The 17,664-nt window shown below is 42.2% G+C and overlaps 1 protein-coding gene across 1 annotated transcript in view; it reads left to right on the top strand.

Moving 5' to 3' along the window:
- The first annotated feature begins 5,479 nt into the window (after positions 1-5,479).
- Positions 5,480-17,664, top strand: part of PRTFDC1 (phosphoribosyl transferase domain containing 1) — a 141,719-nt gene continuing 129,534 nt past the window's right edge. Inside the window, 2 exon segments of the mRNA XM_006903793.1 lie at positions 5,480-5,857; positions 5,926-6,018. Coding sequence (XP_006903855.1) covers positions 5,480-5,857; positions 5,926-6,018 — 471 coding nt within the window.

Here is a 17,664-nt window from a genome sequence, read left to right as displayed (position 1 = left end):
GTGCCAAGATACAACCTATTCATAATGGATCGATCCTCCAGTGGGTTTTCAGAGCCAGTAACTCACAAGAGATTGCCGATCTGGCTTCTGAGCAGCAGCTGGGGGATTCGAACCATGTGCCTTTGAGTTGTGAGCACAGCTACTTACCACTAGGTTACCAGAGATCCCATGGCTATTCTACATCCATCTTAAAAAGAAGTTGCTTATTATTTGTACATTGAATAACTCTAAAAAACTTTTGGTCACATATATTCATATTGTCTCAGATGAATAAAACTCTACCACTTTTTTAAAGGAGTTCTGGTAGCCTAGTGACTAGAAGCTGTATTGTAATCGATTGGAGGTCATCAGCTGTTATGCAGAAGAAAGATGGGCAATCTCCTCCCGTGTGATTAACTGTCTCTGAAAATAGGCCGAAGGGTCAGCTATGGGTCAGTTACGACGCTACAGTACACAGCAACAGCCACCATTTTTTAAAAGGACTTTCTTGCATATTGTCTCATGCAATCTCATTTGTAATGGAGTAGAAATGTACCACCCTCATTTACAAATGAGAAAATTCAGCCATACTATGTTGCATTTCTAATTCATTGGCTAAGGTTGTATAGATTATTACCAGAGAAACTCTGAATCCTGTTGTTGCTATTATGTGTAATCATAGCTGACTATCCAGCAGGTTTTCCGAGATAGTAAACTGCATGGAAGGAGATTGCCCATCTTTCACCAAGAAACAGCTGGTGGGTTTGAACTGCCCATCTTGGACTGGTAGAGCAACTCCTTACCCATTAGGCCACCAGAGCTTGCACGCTTACTCCCTCCCCTCATAGAAGTAGCAGTTCAAAGCACTTCCACCAGATACATCACAATATCTAGTCTATAAGAGTACCAAAGGCAAAGCTATTCCCCCAGATACATAACAGAAATTTGAATTCTGAAAGTATACTTGTTCCCAAATTCTCATCATAAGATTAGGACTGAAGTTGAGACAGATGAGTTATTATCATTCTTAGATAGTCATTTTTCAAATACTACCTGTTTGTGATATCAAGGACCATATTGTATTACATAGATACTGTCTAAAACATCCACATATCAACCACACAAACTAATATCAAAATACACAGATTATCAGGAAAATTATTCCAAATTTTAAAAACTTGTGCCTGTAGTTGTTGTTCTACATAGCATGCTCTTGAGTGTGTATTCATAGTCCATCCCGGTATCTTTTTAATAAAAATGCAAACTCATTTTCCTTACATCAGAACTGACATATAGCTGACCCTCCAGCAGGTTTTCTGAGGCTTTAAACTGCATAGGAGGAAACTGTTCATCTTTCTTGTGGAATCCTAGTGGATGTGAACTGTCAAAGACCTTTGAGTTAGCACAAGTCACTGGGGACTACATTTATGAATTGTGAAGCTACTGAGTTAGAGTAGTCTTTCTACGGAGATATTTATTTATCAGCTTTGGTGGCCTAGTGACTAAGGAGTTGCATTGCCATCTCAAGGGCAAGCTGTTTGAATCCACCAGCTGCTCTGTGGGAGAAAGATGGATAATCCTCTTCAATTATATTTATAGCCTCTGAAAATTTGCCGGAAGGTCAGCTATGAGTTGGTTCCAACAGGAATTGCAATAAGTGAGACTGGCATTTTCCACAATGCCTAGCTGGGCCCACAGTCAATGGTTTTGGGGTTTGTTTGTTTGTTTGTTTGTTGGGTTGTTTTTGGTTTGTTTTTTTTTTTTAAAAAAAGCTATTCATAACATATATGTAACAAAGCATTTCAATACTTTTTACTTGTACAAGTAAGTAACATTAATTACACTTACCATGTTGTATAGCCATTGCCATTATCTATATCCAAAGTTTCTCATGGTCCTTAACAAAAATTCCATACCCCTTATCCAATACTCTCAATTTCTCCCTTTGACTTGCCTCTGGTAACAAATAATTTACTTTGGACTATATGGTGATGAAAGAAGTAGTTCAGGCTGCTTTGAAGGACATGGCCAAAAATAATGCTCCAGGAATAGATGGTATACCAATTGACATATTTCAGTTAACAGATGCTGCCCTGGACGTGCTCACCAAGTTGTGCCAAGAAATCTGGAGAACGACCACTTGGCCAACTGACTGGAAGAGATCGATATTTGTTCCTATCCCAAAGAAAGGCGACCCAACCGAATGTGGAAACTACAGAACAATTTCACTGATTTCACATGCAAGCAAGATTTTACTGAAAATTATCCAAAAACGACTGGAACAGCACATCAACAGAGAACTACCAGAAGTCCAGGCTGGTTTCAGAAGGGGTCGTGGTACTAGAGATATTGTAGCTGATGTTAGATGGATCTTGGCTGAAAGCAGGGAATACCAGAGGAATGTCTATCTGTGCTTCATTGACTATGCAAAGGCATTTGACTGTGTAGATCATAACAAACTGTGGCTGACTCTGAGAAGAATGGGAATCCCAGAACACTTGATCGTTCTAATGCGAAACTTATACTTGGACCAGGAGGCAGTCATCAGAACAGAGCAAGGGAACACTGCATGGTTCAAAATTGGGAAGGGTGTACGCCAGGGATGCATCCTATCTCCATACCTTTTCAACCTATATGCAGAACAGATTATCCGGGAGGCTGGGCTCTATGAGGAGAAATGTGGGGTCAGGATTGGTGGACAATTTATCAACAATCTGCGTTATGCGGATGACACAACCCTGCTTGCTGAAACTGAGGAGGACCTGAAGCGCCTGCTGCAGAGTGTCAAGGACTGCAGCCTACAGTATGGATTGAGGCTCAATGTCAAGAAGAAAAAGATTCTCACCACTGGACCAATTGGCAGCATCAGGATGGATGGTGAAGAGATTGAGATTGTACACAGCTTTAGTTTGCTTGGCTCCATAGTCAACAGTCTTGGCACCAGCAGCCAGGAAATTAAAAGGCACATTGCCATGGGAAAGTCTGCTGTTAGGGACCTCTCCAAAGTGCTGAAGAGCAGTGGTGTCTCTCTGGAGACTAAGGTGCATCTGATACAGGCCATGGTCTTTGCAATCACCTGTTATGCATCAGAGAGTTGGACAATGACCAAGGAGGATAGAAGGAGAATTGATGCCTTTGAGCTGTGGTGCTGGAGAAGAGTATTGAGAATACCATGGACTGCTAGGAAAACAAACAGATTTGTCCTGGAGAGGGTTAAACCGGGTGGCTCCTTCGAGGCAAGGATTCTGGGGCTCTGTCTAACTTTGAACATGTAGTGAGGAGAGACCGGTCCTTAGAGAGGGACATCATGCTTGGGAGGGTGGAGGGATGGCGCAGGAGAGGAAGGCCCTCTATGAGGTGGATTGATTCAGTGACTGGGATAATTGGGATGGGAGTGTCAGAGACAGTGCGATTGGCACAGGACAGAGCAGAGTTTAGGGTTGTTGTACATAGGGTCGCTATGAGTCGCAGGCGACTCGACGGCACATAACAACAACAACAACATGTGTATTTACCTATTTTGTTTTTCGTTGTTTTTTGTCTTTGTTTTTGCTTTTATTTCTAGAGGTATAATCACACATTTTGCCTTTTTTTATTGCATTTAGTTTCTTCAGAGTGTTTTCAAGATTCATTTATGTTGTATCAAACACTAAGACTTCCTGTCTTTTTGAAAGAATGACATTCTACTGCATGAATGTACCACATGTTATCTATTCATTTGTTGATGGATTCTTGGGTTGCTTAACGTTGGTATCCAAGTATCTGTTTGAGCCTCTCCTTTCATTTCTTTTAGGTGCAGCAGTATAATTACTACTGGGACACAGGTAATTTTTTACCATTCATTTTCCCTAGTGGCTGCACCACTTTGCAATTCTATTAACAATGCTTTTTGTGTGTTAGTTGGATGTGGTTTTTATTTTTTCTGTGAGACAAGTCTTGGGACATATTATTAAATTTCTTGCCACTAATCTGGCCCATGCCAAGACACAGATAATTTAATATATAAGTGATAAAATGCTTTATTACAAGAAAACGAGTCTGTCTTGGAGGGGGTGAAACCAAGTTTCTCCTTGGAAGCTAGGGTTTTGAAGCTCTGTCTCACATACCTTGGGCACGTGGCCAGGAGGGACTGGTCCTTGGAGAAGGATATCATGCTTGGAAGTATGAAAGGATAGTGCAGGAGACAAAGACCCTGGATGGGATGAATTGACAGTAACTGGGGCAATGGGGGTAGGTGTGTCAGGGTCAGAATGTCTCAGGACAGGGCAGGGTTGAGAGCTGTTGTACATAGGCTCACTATTGAGTCAAAGGTGACTGGATGGCACATAATAACAAAGTTGTAAAATGTAATGTCTGAACCACCTGGATCAAATTCATCTGGGTGTCTCTCAAAGGCCAGGAACAATCCCATTAACAAACCACTTCTCTTAGTCTTAAGAACACTGAAGCTTGATCATCTGGACAGGACTAGTTAGTTTCTGGAAATTTTAGTGACTCTAGCAGTGAAGATAGTCTTTCAAAATGAAAATAGAAGCTAGCCCTTCATCGTTGGGCTGAAGAAGAGACAGAGGGAGTGGCTATTGTGGTTTGTGGGTTTTTTTGAGAAAAAAAAAAAAGACCTCTGTCAATTACGGAAAAAAAGATGTTTATCTGTGTACTAGGAAAAACTGCACACAATCTGTGTGTGTCAGTCAGCAAGCATGTTGCCTAATGGCTGAGGTCTCCAGAGCTGTCTTGTTCCACTGCACTGACCTTTGGGAGATATTCACAATACCCGGCCCGGTCCTGAGTATGGCCAACGGGTAATGTCTGAATGACTAATATTTTTCCAACCAGGAGCGACATTAACTGATTGATAACTATTTTCCCCGTAAACCTGGCAACATCAACATTCCTCCCTTCACCGTGTGCCAAAATGAGAAGATTAACTAACACAACAGTCTTTTGAAGAAGTCCAAGTCTGGGAACTGAGCGTAGCCCAGGGTTTCCAAACTGAAGCAGGTTGTGAAGAATCCGGCGAGTTTTCAGAAACATACAAAGGGACAACAGGACCCCCTGAGGAGTGGACAGAGGACTGGGACTTTGAACTTGCAAGATAGCTGGGCTTAGAGATTGAATTGGAAGAGTCATTATTTTAAACAGCAGCTAGACACAAAACCTGATCGTATGATTTTACAAAATGGTAAAGTTCAAAGCTCCAAAACCTGGCCTTTTTAAAAATCAAAATAAAACCAAACCAAAAACAAAAACAACCCACCTTTTTTGCGAGCGCTGGCCCTGATCCTAACAAACATTAATCACCACGGATAAGGCCCAGCATAAAAACAGTCACGTAGATCTTACAAACTCTTGGCCTGGTGGTCAGAGAATTTAAAAGAGCAAGCAAACAACTAAAAAACTGGAGATATTTTCCTTCCACAGCAATAATGGAATATTCTGCAGATCAGGTCGTTTTGGAGATTTATCTGCGATTAAAGGGTGTTCAAAGTCAGCAGAGGGGATGCAGAGAGATTGTCAGCCCGAGAGCTGGGACGCCGGCCTCCGGACAGGGAAAGCTTTCCCTTGCTTTAATAGGCAAGCCACGGAGCCACCGAATTCACACGGTCCCAGCGGGGCCCCAGGAGCGCAGACAGACATCCGGCAGACGAGGGCGCGCAACGGCCGCCACAGACGCGCCCGGGCGCCCGGGGCCTGCGCTCAGGTGGAGAGCGGTGCGGCCTCTAAGCTTGCGGCTCCGCAGCTGCTCCCGGCTCGGCAGCCGCCCCAGGCTTCCCGCCCCCACTCCGTCGACCAGCCCGGGCGGGGGCGCCGCGATGGAGGCGCTGGAGCAGCGCCAGGCGCAGAGGGCTGCAGCGCGCTGAGGCTTTCCCGCCCGCTAGTCAGGGGCGGGGCAGCCAGGCCACGGCCCCCTCCTCCTACCCCCAGCCCTGCACGCCCCTCTCCCAGACCCTTTCCGCGCCCTTCTTTCCTTCCCGCTTTCCCGGGAGAAACATGGCCGGGAGCAGCGAGGAGGCACCAGACTACAGGCTAGGGGTCGTGGTAAATGCAAACTCAATTTCGGGGGTGGGGAGGGGTGAGTCCTGCGTTTCCTGCTTTTCCCCCTCCCACCCTGGATTTAGATTAAATGCCTGGAATGCGAATGAGTGAGAATGGCCCACTGCTTTGTTCTAACCTCCCGCGGTGATCTCACATCCTCAACCCAGCACCCTCCTTTCCAAGCGGCCAATGCAAACACCTGTGTTCTCTGGCCCGCCCCCCCCCCCTTTCCAAATTCATCTTTCCCGCCCCAGGAATCTGCCATTCCAGTTTTAAGCCTGGGGGCTCTGTGTCCCTACTCCTCAAAACCACCAGGATTCTCTGGGAACCGGGTGGCTCCCTTCAGACCCCTATTACTACTCTTGTGGGTCTCCTTTCTTCTCTTTGTGCCTCCTCTCCATTCTTCTAGCGCGGGGCTTCTAGTTTTCTTTCAAAAAGCATACTGAGGATTCTCAAGAGCAGCTCGGAAATAAAGTCTGTCAAGTGGATGGAGTTTGAGCTTTAAAACTTTTGAAACGTGGGTTCAGTCTCGTCTGTGGGACCTCTAGACAAGCTAGAGGCTCCTAAGTGTCAGTCCTTGTCTGTAAAAGGGAGAAATATTATGCCGGTTCTGTTGAAAGATTGGGAAACAGCACGTTAACATAGTACCCTGCAGGCTGAGAGGATGCTTCTTAGAACTGAACCTCCTTACCCCTGAAAATCCTTGGAGAAGTCAACCAGGGAAAGGGTGCTCATCTTAGTGTTCCCTGTGGCCACCAAGCTACTCTGTCAAGAATAGTTTCCAGGAGCCAGTTATCTTAGAGTGGGCACCCCATAAGTGTCAGGATAGAACTATCTCCAAAGCACTTTCACTAGAGATTTACTGGAAGCAGATCACCAGCTCTTTCGTCCAGAATGTTTCACCTTCCATGAACAGCTGAGTGTTAACCTTTATATCAAAGAGTGGTGGTTATTATGGTGTTAGATTTAATGCAAAACGTTGCTGAGAGTCTTGGGTGGGACTAACTTGTGACCCACTAAGGTGCTATTTTTCAGAGATCAGGCTCTGCTAGTATTTGGTTGGAGAAGGAAACATCTCAGAGTATAGGGGTTGAAAATACATTGCTTGGTTCTTAGTTTAACAAACAAGATTGTTCCCTCTTCAAGAATTCTTGAAGGGTGAGGAGTTTATGTATTCATCCCACATACGTATTCACCACACATTCTCAACATGGGGTTCTAGGCTTTGGCAAAGAAGACAAAGGCTTTGGCATCATGGAACTTACATTTAAGAGGAGGAAATGGGCAAGTGGCATGAAAGCAGACAAGTGAAGCAGATCATTTGAGACGGGGATCACACACTCACTCATTGAGATTCAACTAGGAACCAACTCATAACTGACTCTCTGGTTTCCAGAGCTGTAAATCATATGGGAAGAGGGTCTCCATTTTTCCCCTGAGGAGCCACTAGTGGTCTTGAACTACCTTTGCAGAGCAAATCCCTGCAGACTACTCCTCCAGAGTGCCCCTCGCTCGGGGATTTTCTTCCTCATTGCATTTCACTTGGAAAGAACTCATAGCATGGGAGGAGATTACCCACATTTCTCCTTCAGAGCAGCTCATGAATTCCAGCTGGCTGCCTTTGTAATGGCATCAGCAGGCCAGCTTCTTACCACTAGGCCACGAGAGCTCCCTTCAGACACAGGCAGGTGCAATTAAAAGAGTAATGGAACGGAGAGTGATGGGATGGGGAGCATTGCTTTTGTTCAAGTGGTCAGGATGTTCATTTGTAGGGTGAGAAGGAGGTAGCCCTGTGAAGAAGACCTGAAGGAAAGTACTTCAAGTCATAGGCAGGTACAGAGTTCCTGAAGGAAAATAACTGCATCTGATTTAGACTTTAAAAAATTCACTCCAGTTGCCATAGGGAGAATGGACAGGATAAGGGCGGGTAGATAGATTGGAAAGTGACCAGGTATTTAAATATTAGAAACCAGTAAATTCCATTCTGGAAGACTTGAGTCTGCAGCTTACAGATGAGGGTCTGCAGGTGAGGTGACGCTCACTGTTAGGCAATTTGAAATTAATATTTGCCTTTCAGGAAAGTGATTAAAGGGCATTTAGAGATCAGAGGCAAATAGAAGATTTGATGTTTAGATGTGGATGTGGATGTCCAGTAAAAAATGTAAAAAAAAAACCCCAAAACCAAAACAACAACACCACTGTTAAAAGTAGAAGCCTGAAAACCAGGTATATGAGAAAGTAGCAAAACAATAGAGAGATGATGAGGTGGTAGGTACCTAGGGAGGGGAAGGATTCATCCAAAGGATCAGATGCTACAGAAAGAGCAAGTGAAGGAAAGAGAAAAACAATCCATCAAATTTAGTAATGGGGAGTTGTGTTGTCAACCCAAAGGTAGGCAGTTTGAATCCTCAGACTTCCTCAGAAGGAAGATGGACAGTCTCTTCCCATGTGATTGACAGTCTCTGAAAATGCACTGGAGAGTTGGTGATAAGTTTGTTCCCATTCAAGAGGAATGAGTTTGAGTCAGGTTTTTTTTTCCTTCTCAAACCAAGATCAGATTCCACTGCCATAGAACTGATGCTGATACTCTCCACCAGATATTTGAGGGAGTGAGTCTTCACAGAAGGAGACTGAACTTAGAGCAGATGATAGATTAAAACAACTGGGTTTTGGTTAGCAGTGATCCTACCGACTGTGGAAATTATTAAACAATTTCACTAATATCACACACAAGCAAAATCCTGCTGAAGATTATCCAAAAAGAACTGGAATAGTGCATCAACAGAGAACTACTATAAATACTGGGATTCTAAAAAGCTGGGTTTAGAAGAGGCTGTGGCACTAGGGACATCATAGCCAATGTCAAATGGATCTTGCCTGAAAGCAGAAAGTACCAAAGGAATGTCTGTGTTTCATTGACTATGCAAAGGCATTTCACTGTGTGGTTCACAGCAAGTTGTGTCTAACCTTGAGAAGAATGGGAATCCCAGAACACCTGATTGTGCTCATGTGAGACCTTTACTTGGACTAGGAAGCAGTCTTTAGACTAGAGCAAGGGAACACTGCATGGTTCAAAATCACAAAAAGAGTACGTTAGGGATGAGTCCTGTCTCTATACCATTTCAATCTATTTGCAGAACAGATCCTTGAGGAGGCTGGACTTTATAAGGAGGAATGTGGCATCAGGACTGGACAAAGACTCATAAAAAAACTTGCTCTGTGCAGATGACACAACATTGCTTGCTGAAATTGAGTAGGACCTGAAGCATTTGCTGCAGAAGGTCAAGGACCGTAACCTTTAATATGGCATGAAGGTCAATATCAAGAAGACAGATTCTCACCACTGGGCCAATTGCCAGCACCATGATAGATGGAGAGGAGATTGAGATTGTTAATTACTGCATTGGAAAATCTGCTGTCAGGGACCTCTCCAGAGTGCTAAAGAGTAGTGCTATCAGTCTAGAGACTCCATGGTATTCACAATTACTTGCTGCCCATCAGAGAGCTGATCAATGACTCATGACCAAAGGAAAGACCATGCCTTTGAGTTGAGGTGCTGGAAAAGAGTTCTGAACATTGCATTGACTGCCACAAGAACAAACAGATTTTTCCTAGAGAGGGTGAACTCAAGTTGCTCCTTGGAGGCAAGGATTTTGAAACCCATTTGACATACTTGGGCATGTTGCCAGGAAGGGCTAGTCCTTGGAGATGGACATCATACTTGGAAGGATAGAGGGACAGCAAATGAGGAAGACTCAGCAAATGAGGAGATGGTTTGACATAGTAATTGGGCCAATGGAATTAAATGTGTCAAAGATAGTGAATTTGTCTCAGGATAGGACAGGTTTCAGAGCTACTGTGCATATGGTCACTGTGAGTCACAGATGACACAATGGCACATAACAACAACATACCACTAGAGCTCCCTCCCTACATGGCTGTTAATTGTGAGAAACTTAACCAACCCTACCACTGGAAGGGTTATAATACTACCTTAGAGTCTGTTCTAATTAAGCAAAACCCCATGTGAGGCAAGTGAAAGTTGGACAACAGATAAGGAAACCTAAAGAAGAACTGATGCCTTTGAACTGTGCTATTGACAACTAGTATTGAATATCCTATGTTTAGCCAAAAGAACAAATACATCTGCTTTGAAGGAAGTGAAACCTGGGTGCTCCTTAAAGGCAAGCAAGGTACACAGTCTTATTACATACACAGTCATGTTGTCAGGAGGGGCCAATCCTCAGAAAAAGACATTGTGCTTGGAAAAATAGACATGAAAGACAGTCAGAGAGACGGATTGGCACAGTGGCTGCTTACGATAGACTTGAGCATGGCTGTGAGGATGGCACAGAATAGAGCAAGTTTTCAATCTGTTCAGAGGGTCACTATGAGTCTATGACTATGACAGCACTTAACAAGCTGTGTGTCAGAGTAGCAATGCACTGTATGGAGTTTTCTTAATTGGGATCTCAATCGAGTCAGAATCACCTTTACAGTAGCAGATTGTTACCAATTCTACCATGGCATAGCTGATTGAGCTTAATAAAACTACAAATCTTTGATTACTGGTGGAAAGCAGACCTTTTGTGTCACCCAGGGGCTTATAATGCAGTGCTAGATATTCTTATCGGGAGCCCTGGTAGTTTTAGTTTAGTGCTGAGGAGTTGCACTGCCAACCCAAGGCACCTGGTTCGAATTTACCAGCAACTCCTTGGGAGAAAAATGAGCAGTCTCATCCCATGTGATTTATAGCCTGTGAAAACTCATTGGAAAGTCAGCTGTGAGTCAGTTCCAACTCAATGGCACATAACAACAGGCAATCTTATAAGGAATGAGATAAATTGATATGCATTAATAAGTGTTAAGGGCTTAGTGGTAACGACTGGGCTGCAAGCCCAAAAGTTCATGGTTTGAATCATCAGCGGCTCCACTAGAGAAAGGTGAGGAGGAGTCTTCTTCCATGTGCTTTACTACCTCTGAAAACCTGCTGGAGTGTCACCTATGGATCAGTTCCAGCTTGATGAGTGTCAAATCTAAAGGATGGGACTCCTTTCTTTGCTGGTGGCAATCAGTCAAAAATTCAAAAAATGTGTTGCATTTGGGAAAATCTTCTGTCAAAGACCTCGTCAGTTTAAAGACTAAGAGGCACCAAAGCCAAGCCATAGTCTTTTCGATTACTATGTATCTGAAAGCTGGGCAATGAATAAGGGAGACAGAGTGAATCTAACTAGAGACACAAAAGATCTGTACAAAGGAGCTACAGGATATTTCTGTGAGACACAATAAAAGACCTAAATAATTGGAAACATGTTCCCTGTTCATGGATAGGAAGACTCAATATTGTGAAAATAACAGTCCTACCAAAAGCAATCTACATGTTCAATGCAATTCCAATACAGATACCAAATTAGTTTTCAAAGAGATTGAAAGGGAAATTGTAAAGTTTGTTTGGAGAGGAAAGAGACAAAAATTAAAAAAAAAAAACACAACAAAACACAAAATGAAGGAGGCATAGCACTCTCTGACCTCAAAACCTACTACACAGTGGTGGTAACTAGAACAGCATGGTTCTGGTACAATGACAAGCACATAGACCAATGGAACAAAATAGAGATATCAGAAATTGACCCATCTATCTATGGTCAGCTGATACTTGACAGAGAAATAAACCTATCAAATGGGGAAATGACAACCTTTTCAACATATGATTTTGGCAAAATTAGACTGCCACCTGCAGAAAGATGAAACAGGATCCACCTTTTACACCATACACAAAAGTCAACTCAAGTTGGAACAGAGACCTGGGAGTAAAGCCTCAAACCATAAATTTTATGAGAGACAAACTGGGATCAAACTAAGACAGCTGAGACTATGGTATAAAGAGACTGCCAAATACAGCCAGAAATGCACAATCTGGAGAAGATAAAATTGATGAATGGGACCTTCTAAAGATTAAATCCCCATGTATATAAAAAATGTTTTCAAATAGCGTGAAAAGAAAACCTACTGACCAGTAAAAAACATATGGCAATACCATTTCAGACAAGTATCTCCTATCAAAAGTTTACAGAATGCTAAGGGCCTCCACAAGAAAAAGACTGATAACACAATTACAAAATGGATGAAAGACATGGAAAGACTTTTCATAGAGGAAGATACCAGTAGATGGGCAACAGACCCATGAAGAAATGCTCCAAATCACTGGCAATAAGAGAAATGCAAATCAAAATCACAATGGCAAAGCTTAACAGGACAGCAAGTAATAAATGTTGGCAAGTATGTGGAGAGGTTGGAACTCTCATACACTGTTGGTAGGATTGTAAAATGGTACAACCACCCTGGAAGGCAGTTTGGTGTTTCCTCAAAAATGCTGAACATAGAAATTCCATATGACCCAGCTATTCCACTACTTGGAATATATCCTGAGAAAGTGAGTACTGAAGCACAAACTTGTACCCCAATATTCATAGCAGTGTTATTCACCATTGCAAGAACATGGGAACAGCCCCAAAGTCCAACTAGAGTTGAATGGATTGAGAAATTGAAGAACATTCACATGATAAAATACTGCACAGCATGGAGGAGTAATGATTTCTAAGTCACTTCCTGACTTGGGAGGGACAGAGCATTATGCTAAGTGAACTAACTTAGTCTCATAAGGACAAATACTATATAAGTCCATTATTATAGAACGTATATGAGGATCCAAGTGGGGAGGGTGGGTGTAGAGGTGTGAGGGAGTGGGGGGGTATTAATCACAGGGTCCCACAAATTTTATGGGTGGAGGGAGAGTTAGACAAAGGAAATGGAAAAGATTCCATGTGAAAAATAATTATATGAACTTTGTAAGTAAACCAGTATAAAATAAAAATTGTATTTTTAAAAATAAGTTAATTTAAAAAAAAAAAGAGTCGATACCTTTTGAAATGTGGTGTTGGAGAACAGTACTGCATATCCCATGGACTGCCAAAAGAACAAACAAGTCTGTCCTGGGAGGAAGTGCAATCAGAGTGCTCCTGAGAGGCAAGGATGGTGGAACTTGGTCTCACATGCTTTGGGCCTATTGTCAGAAGGCTCTAGTCCTTGGAAAAGGAGTGCTGGGAAAAGTATGGGATCAGAGGAAGCAGAAGACTCTCGAGATGGATTGAAACAGCAACTTTAACGATGAGCTCAAGGATATCAGAGACAGTGAAGATGATAAAGGATAGGGCAACGTTCAAATCTGTTGTTCACTACGAATCATAGTTGACTGGATGGCACCTAGCAACAACAATAATGAGCTAGGTTCTGTTGTTCATAGGGTTGGTATAAACTGAAGCTTACTTAAAGGCACTTAACAATTCTCATCAGGGTCAGAGGGAGATTCATCAATAATAATTATAATAATGAGTTATGCAGATGAAACACCTTGCTTGCTGAAAGTGAGGCGGACTTGAAGCACTTGTTGCAAAGGATGAAAGAATACAGCCCAAGGAATGCAGAATATTGATTACAACTCATCAAGAAAACAAAGATTGTTAACACTGGACCAATAGGCAACATTATGATAGATGGAGAAATGATTAAAACTGCCAAAAACTTGGATCTTACTTGAATCCAGTTACCACCCTTGCTACCAGTAGTCAGGACATCAGGAAAAGTAGTGCACTGGGAAAGTCTCCAGTTAGGGACCTCTCCAAATTATTGAGGAGTAATGAGATCAGTTTAAGGACTAAGGTGTGTCTGATTCAGGTCAGGTCATGGTCTTTCCAATCTCTTGTTATGATGCATCTGAGAGCCGGAAAATTAATAAGGATGACAGAAGAAGAATCGATGCCTTTGAATTGTGGTGTTGGAGAAGAGCACTGAAGATCCCATGGACTGTCAAAAGAATAAACAAACACGTCTTGGAGAGGGTGCAGCTAGAGGTTTTGCCTCACATACTTTGGGCATGTTGCTAGAAGGGGCTGTTTCTTGGAGAGGGACATGATGCTGGAAGGGTGGAAGGGTCAGTAAAGGAGAGGAAGACTCGACCAGGTTGATTAACATGGTGACTGCCACAATAGACTCTTTTGTGTCAGGAAATGTGAAGATGGCACAGGATAGGACGCAGTTCAGATTTGTTGTTCATAAGGTCGCTATAGGTTGTACTCAACTTGACGGTACCTAATGAAACAACAACAATTAAACAGGTAGATTATTAAAGTTTAAAAAGCAAATGAGGTCCATATGATTCATCTTTTTAACACAGTTTTACTACTCTGACATAAAGAGAATCTCCGTGAGTTGGAATTGACTCTACAGAACTGGTTTAAGGAGTTTCTTCTGAGTCCTAAACCTACCGCACTCCAAAGAAGTATGTATGATGCACAGGTGTTGTTTGGCTTGTCAAGTTCTAGTCCCAGAACCTAAGACCCATCTTTTGGGAAAGCACCTTTACCCATTACACTAAACCTGTGGTCGTCATGTGGACTGTTCTTCCTATCTTGCTCTGATGTTGAGCCTGTGACCCCAAAAGAGACAGACTATGACCATGCCTTGGATTCTTTGAGTCAGAACAAAAGGATGGGACTATTTTCCTCTTTACATGTGGAGGGAAAGATGGGAGCCTGTTCATGGAAGACCAAGATCAGCGATGGTTAATGTTCCAAGGCCAGAGTGAGGCCCAGAGGGTGGAGCTCAGCAGCAGAGAGGAACAGAGATTAGCTTTTTAGATGTATTTCCAAACTCTTTTTATCCCTGGAGAGGGAAAACCTAAAACGTAGTGCAAGAAATATTCTAAGTAACAATTAAAAAAAAACAAAAAACAACAAAAAAACCTTTGTAATAACTTCGAAAATTTTCAATATAGTATTTTCAAATGAGAAAAAGAATTGGAATTGGTTCTGGGTTTTGGATGTTGTGAATGTGTTTGTCACTTCCCTAGTTTGGCAATGTTTTGCCTCTTTGAACAGAGACGGCATTGTTCTGAATAAGCCTAGAGAACATTATCTATGACACTGGAACTATTTAAAGTCTTCTTGTTTTGCTTTTTTTAAAAGCAGGTGAATAACATAATTATCTAGAGTGTATTGCAACCCCCATTGCTCCAGATTTAGGACTTATTTACAATAAATGTGTATTCACTCTAAAGGATAAAAAGTATAAATCAGTAGTTCCTTTATCTCTAATTGCCTTTTATTTCAGTAATGAAGGCTCATTATTTCAGATTAATTGGAAATTAGGCCAGTTTGGATTATGGAATAGTTTTAGAGAAATATATCCTTTCTACTTTAAAACCTATAATTTTAACTAGGGTATTAAAACTTTGGTAAATAGGCTTGAAATATTTCTTTAGTAAATTAAGCAGTATCGTCTCCAATTATAAAATTGATGCTGTTAGTACCTCTAAATGGTCAACCTTTATTGCATACTTCTATAGACCAGTTATTGCTGTATGCATGTGAAAGCTGAACAATAAATAAGGAAGACCAGAGAAGAGTTGGTACCTTTTAATTATGATGTTGATGAAGAGTACTGATTATGCCATGGATTGCCAGAAGAACAAACAAATCTGACTTGGAGCTGGTGGGGCCAGGGTGCTTCTTAGAGGCAAGGATGGTGACACCACATGCTGCAGCCACGTTGTCAGGACCGATCTTCCCTTAGAAAAAGACATCATCCTGAGAAAGATGGACAGTCAAGACAGAAAGTGAGGCAGACCCACAACACAATGGATTGACACAGTGACTATCACAGAAGGGTTGAGCCCGGCAGAGGTAATAAGGATGGTACAGGATAGGACAAGCTTCAGATCTGTTACTCGTCAGGCTGCTGTGAGTTGCATTCAACCTGGTGACATCTAGTAGCAAGAACAAGTTACTGTTAAAAGGTTTTTATCTTTTCTTTCATCTCTACAAAAGTCTTATAAGGCATTAACTCCATTTTGTAGATTAATAAACAAAATTAGAAAAGTTAATATATCCCAGATCCCACACCAGTAAGTGCCCAAATTTGCCTTCAGATATACTTCATTTCTACGTTTGTGTTCTTAGCCACTATCCTACACTGCCTCTTATCTACAGATTAGCATTATAATTTTCATCTTTTGAATTTATCGTTTGCTTCTAAAATTTTTTTTACATCATTTACTAAGCACTTATTTTATACCTACTAGCCACTATACTGTTGTTGGTGTTGTTTGGGTGCTATGGAGTTGGTTCCAATTCATATCAATACTATTTACAACAGAACAATACCTTGACTGAACTTGTTCGGAGGGAATAGTCCTTGGAAAAAGGCATCATGCTTAAAAAGGTGGGTCAGTGAAGGAGGGAAACACTGTCAACGAGATGGCCTGGCATGGTAGTGACAATTAACAGTAGTTTGAGTGTGTCAGAGATGAGGAGGATGGCAGGGTTCAGGTCCATTGTTCATAGAGTCACTATGAGTTGTGATTGACTCAGTAGCACTTGATAACAACATCCCTTTTGAGGCTTAAAAACAACCTTGTTCTCTAGTTTTATTATCTCTTATTTAAAGGAAGAGGAAACTGACTCAGAGAGGGAAGTAATTTCCCCATCATCACAGCTTGTACATGTCAAAGCCTTGGTCTTGAGAGCATTGTTAGGAGAATAATCTCTGAGAGTCACCTAGAGCATGACGGGAGGCATGGGCTCAAAGGGCCCATGGTGAATGATTCCCACACCTGGAAGAGCTCCAGGATGTGAAGGAGGCAGTATGTGTGCTCTAGAATGGGAACCAGAGTACTGCACACTTGGATGACCAGCCAAGGGCCTTTGGGCTCTTTGTATCGCCTGCACTTTAGCCTGCCAGAGGTTCTTCTGGAGATTCCTCATGCATCATTGGCATTTCAGGCTCTCATCAGCCATTGTGGTTGGTGGTTACAGCAGACTCAGGAAGTTCTCAGAGTTACACTGTGCAAATTCTACAGTTTCTCTCAGCTATTTTGCACGGGGGAAAGTACAGAGAATGTGCTGATGACATGCATCATTTGGCTGTCAGTCTTCGACTGTTAGGTTAGATAGATTAGATAGGAATTTTCATAGCTGTGAGCAATGGGCTTTTTACTAAAAGAAGGCAAAATGAGGGGTGAGGCTGGAGTTCAGGTAGTGAAGTAGTTCATAGATGGAGAGTCATTCATTCTTAAGTCATTACTTAGCATGCACTGTACTTGGTTGAGCTCTGGGGGCATAGTCCATAGGAAATTGCCCTGCTAGCCCCAAGGCAGTGCCCCTCTAGTGGTTGAAATTCAACAGCTGCCATGAGGCAGACAAATGGGCACTTTCCTCCTGTTTCATTTATAGCCTCTCAAAAACTCAATAGATAAGGATAACCTCTGCATAAGAACATCATTATAAAAATAGAAGGATAATTAGTAAAATATGTATAGAGATCAAAGGGGGAAAGGGATGGGAACATAGAGGTGAGGATGGGTAGGGCAAAATCACAGGGTTGCACAATTTAGTGGGTAGAAGGAGGCGGTAAAGGAAATGGGAATAATCTGGTGGGGACCTGAAAACTCAAGGTAATGCTGGGCATAGTCCAATGGTGATTCATTTTAAAAATATAATGAATGGGAATGATTATATGAAACACAATGTGAATGAAGAATAGTGTGAAACACAATGTATATGACATTTGTAAGCAAACCAATATAAAATTAAA

Source organism: Elephantulus edwardii, unplaced genomic scaffold, assembly GCF_000299155.1.
Source record: "Elephantulus edwardii isolate Elephantulus edwardi_28Jun2011 unplaced genomic scaffold, EleEdw1.0 scaffold00054, whole genome shotgun sequence".
Taxonomy (NCBI): domain Eukaryota; kingdom Metazoa; phylum Chordata; class Mammalia; order Macroscelidea; family Macroscelididae; genus Elephantulus; species Elephantulus edwardii.
The sequence above is the reverse complement of the archived record's forward strand: the minus strand, read 5'-3'. Positions and strand labels throughout refer to the sequence as shown.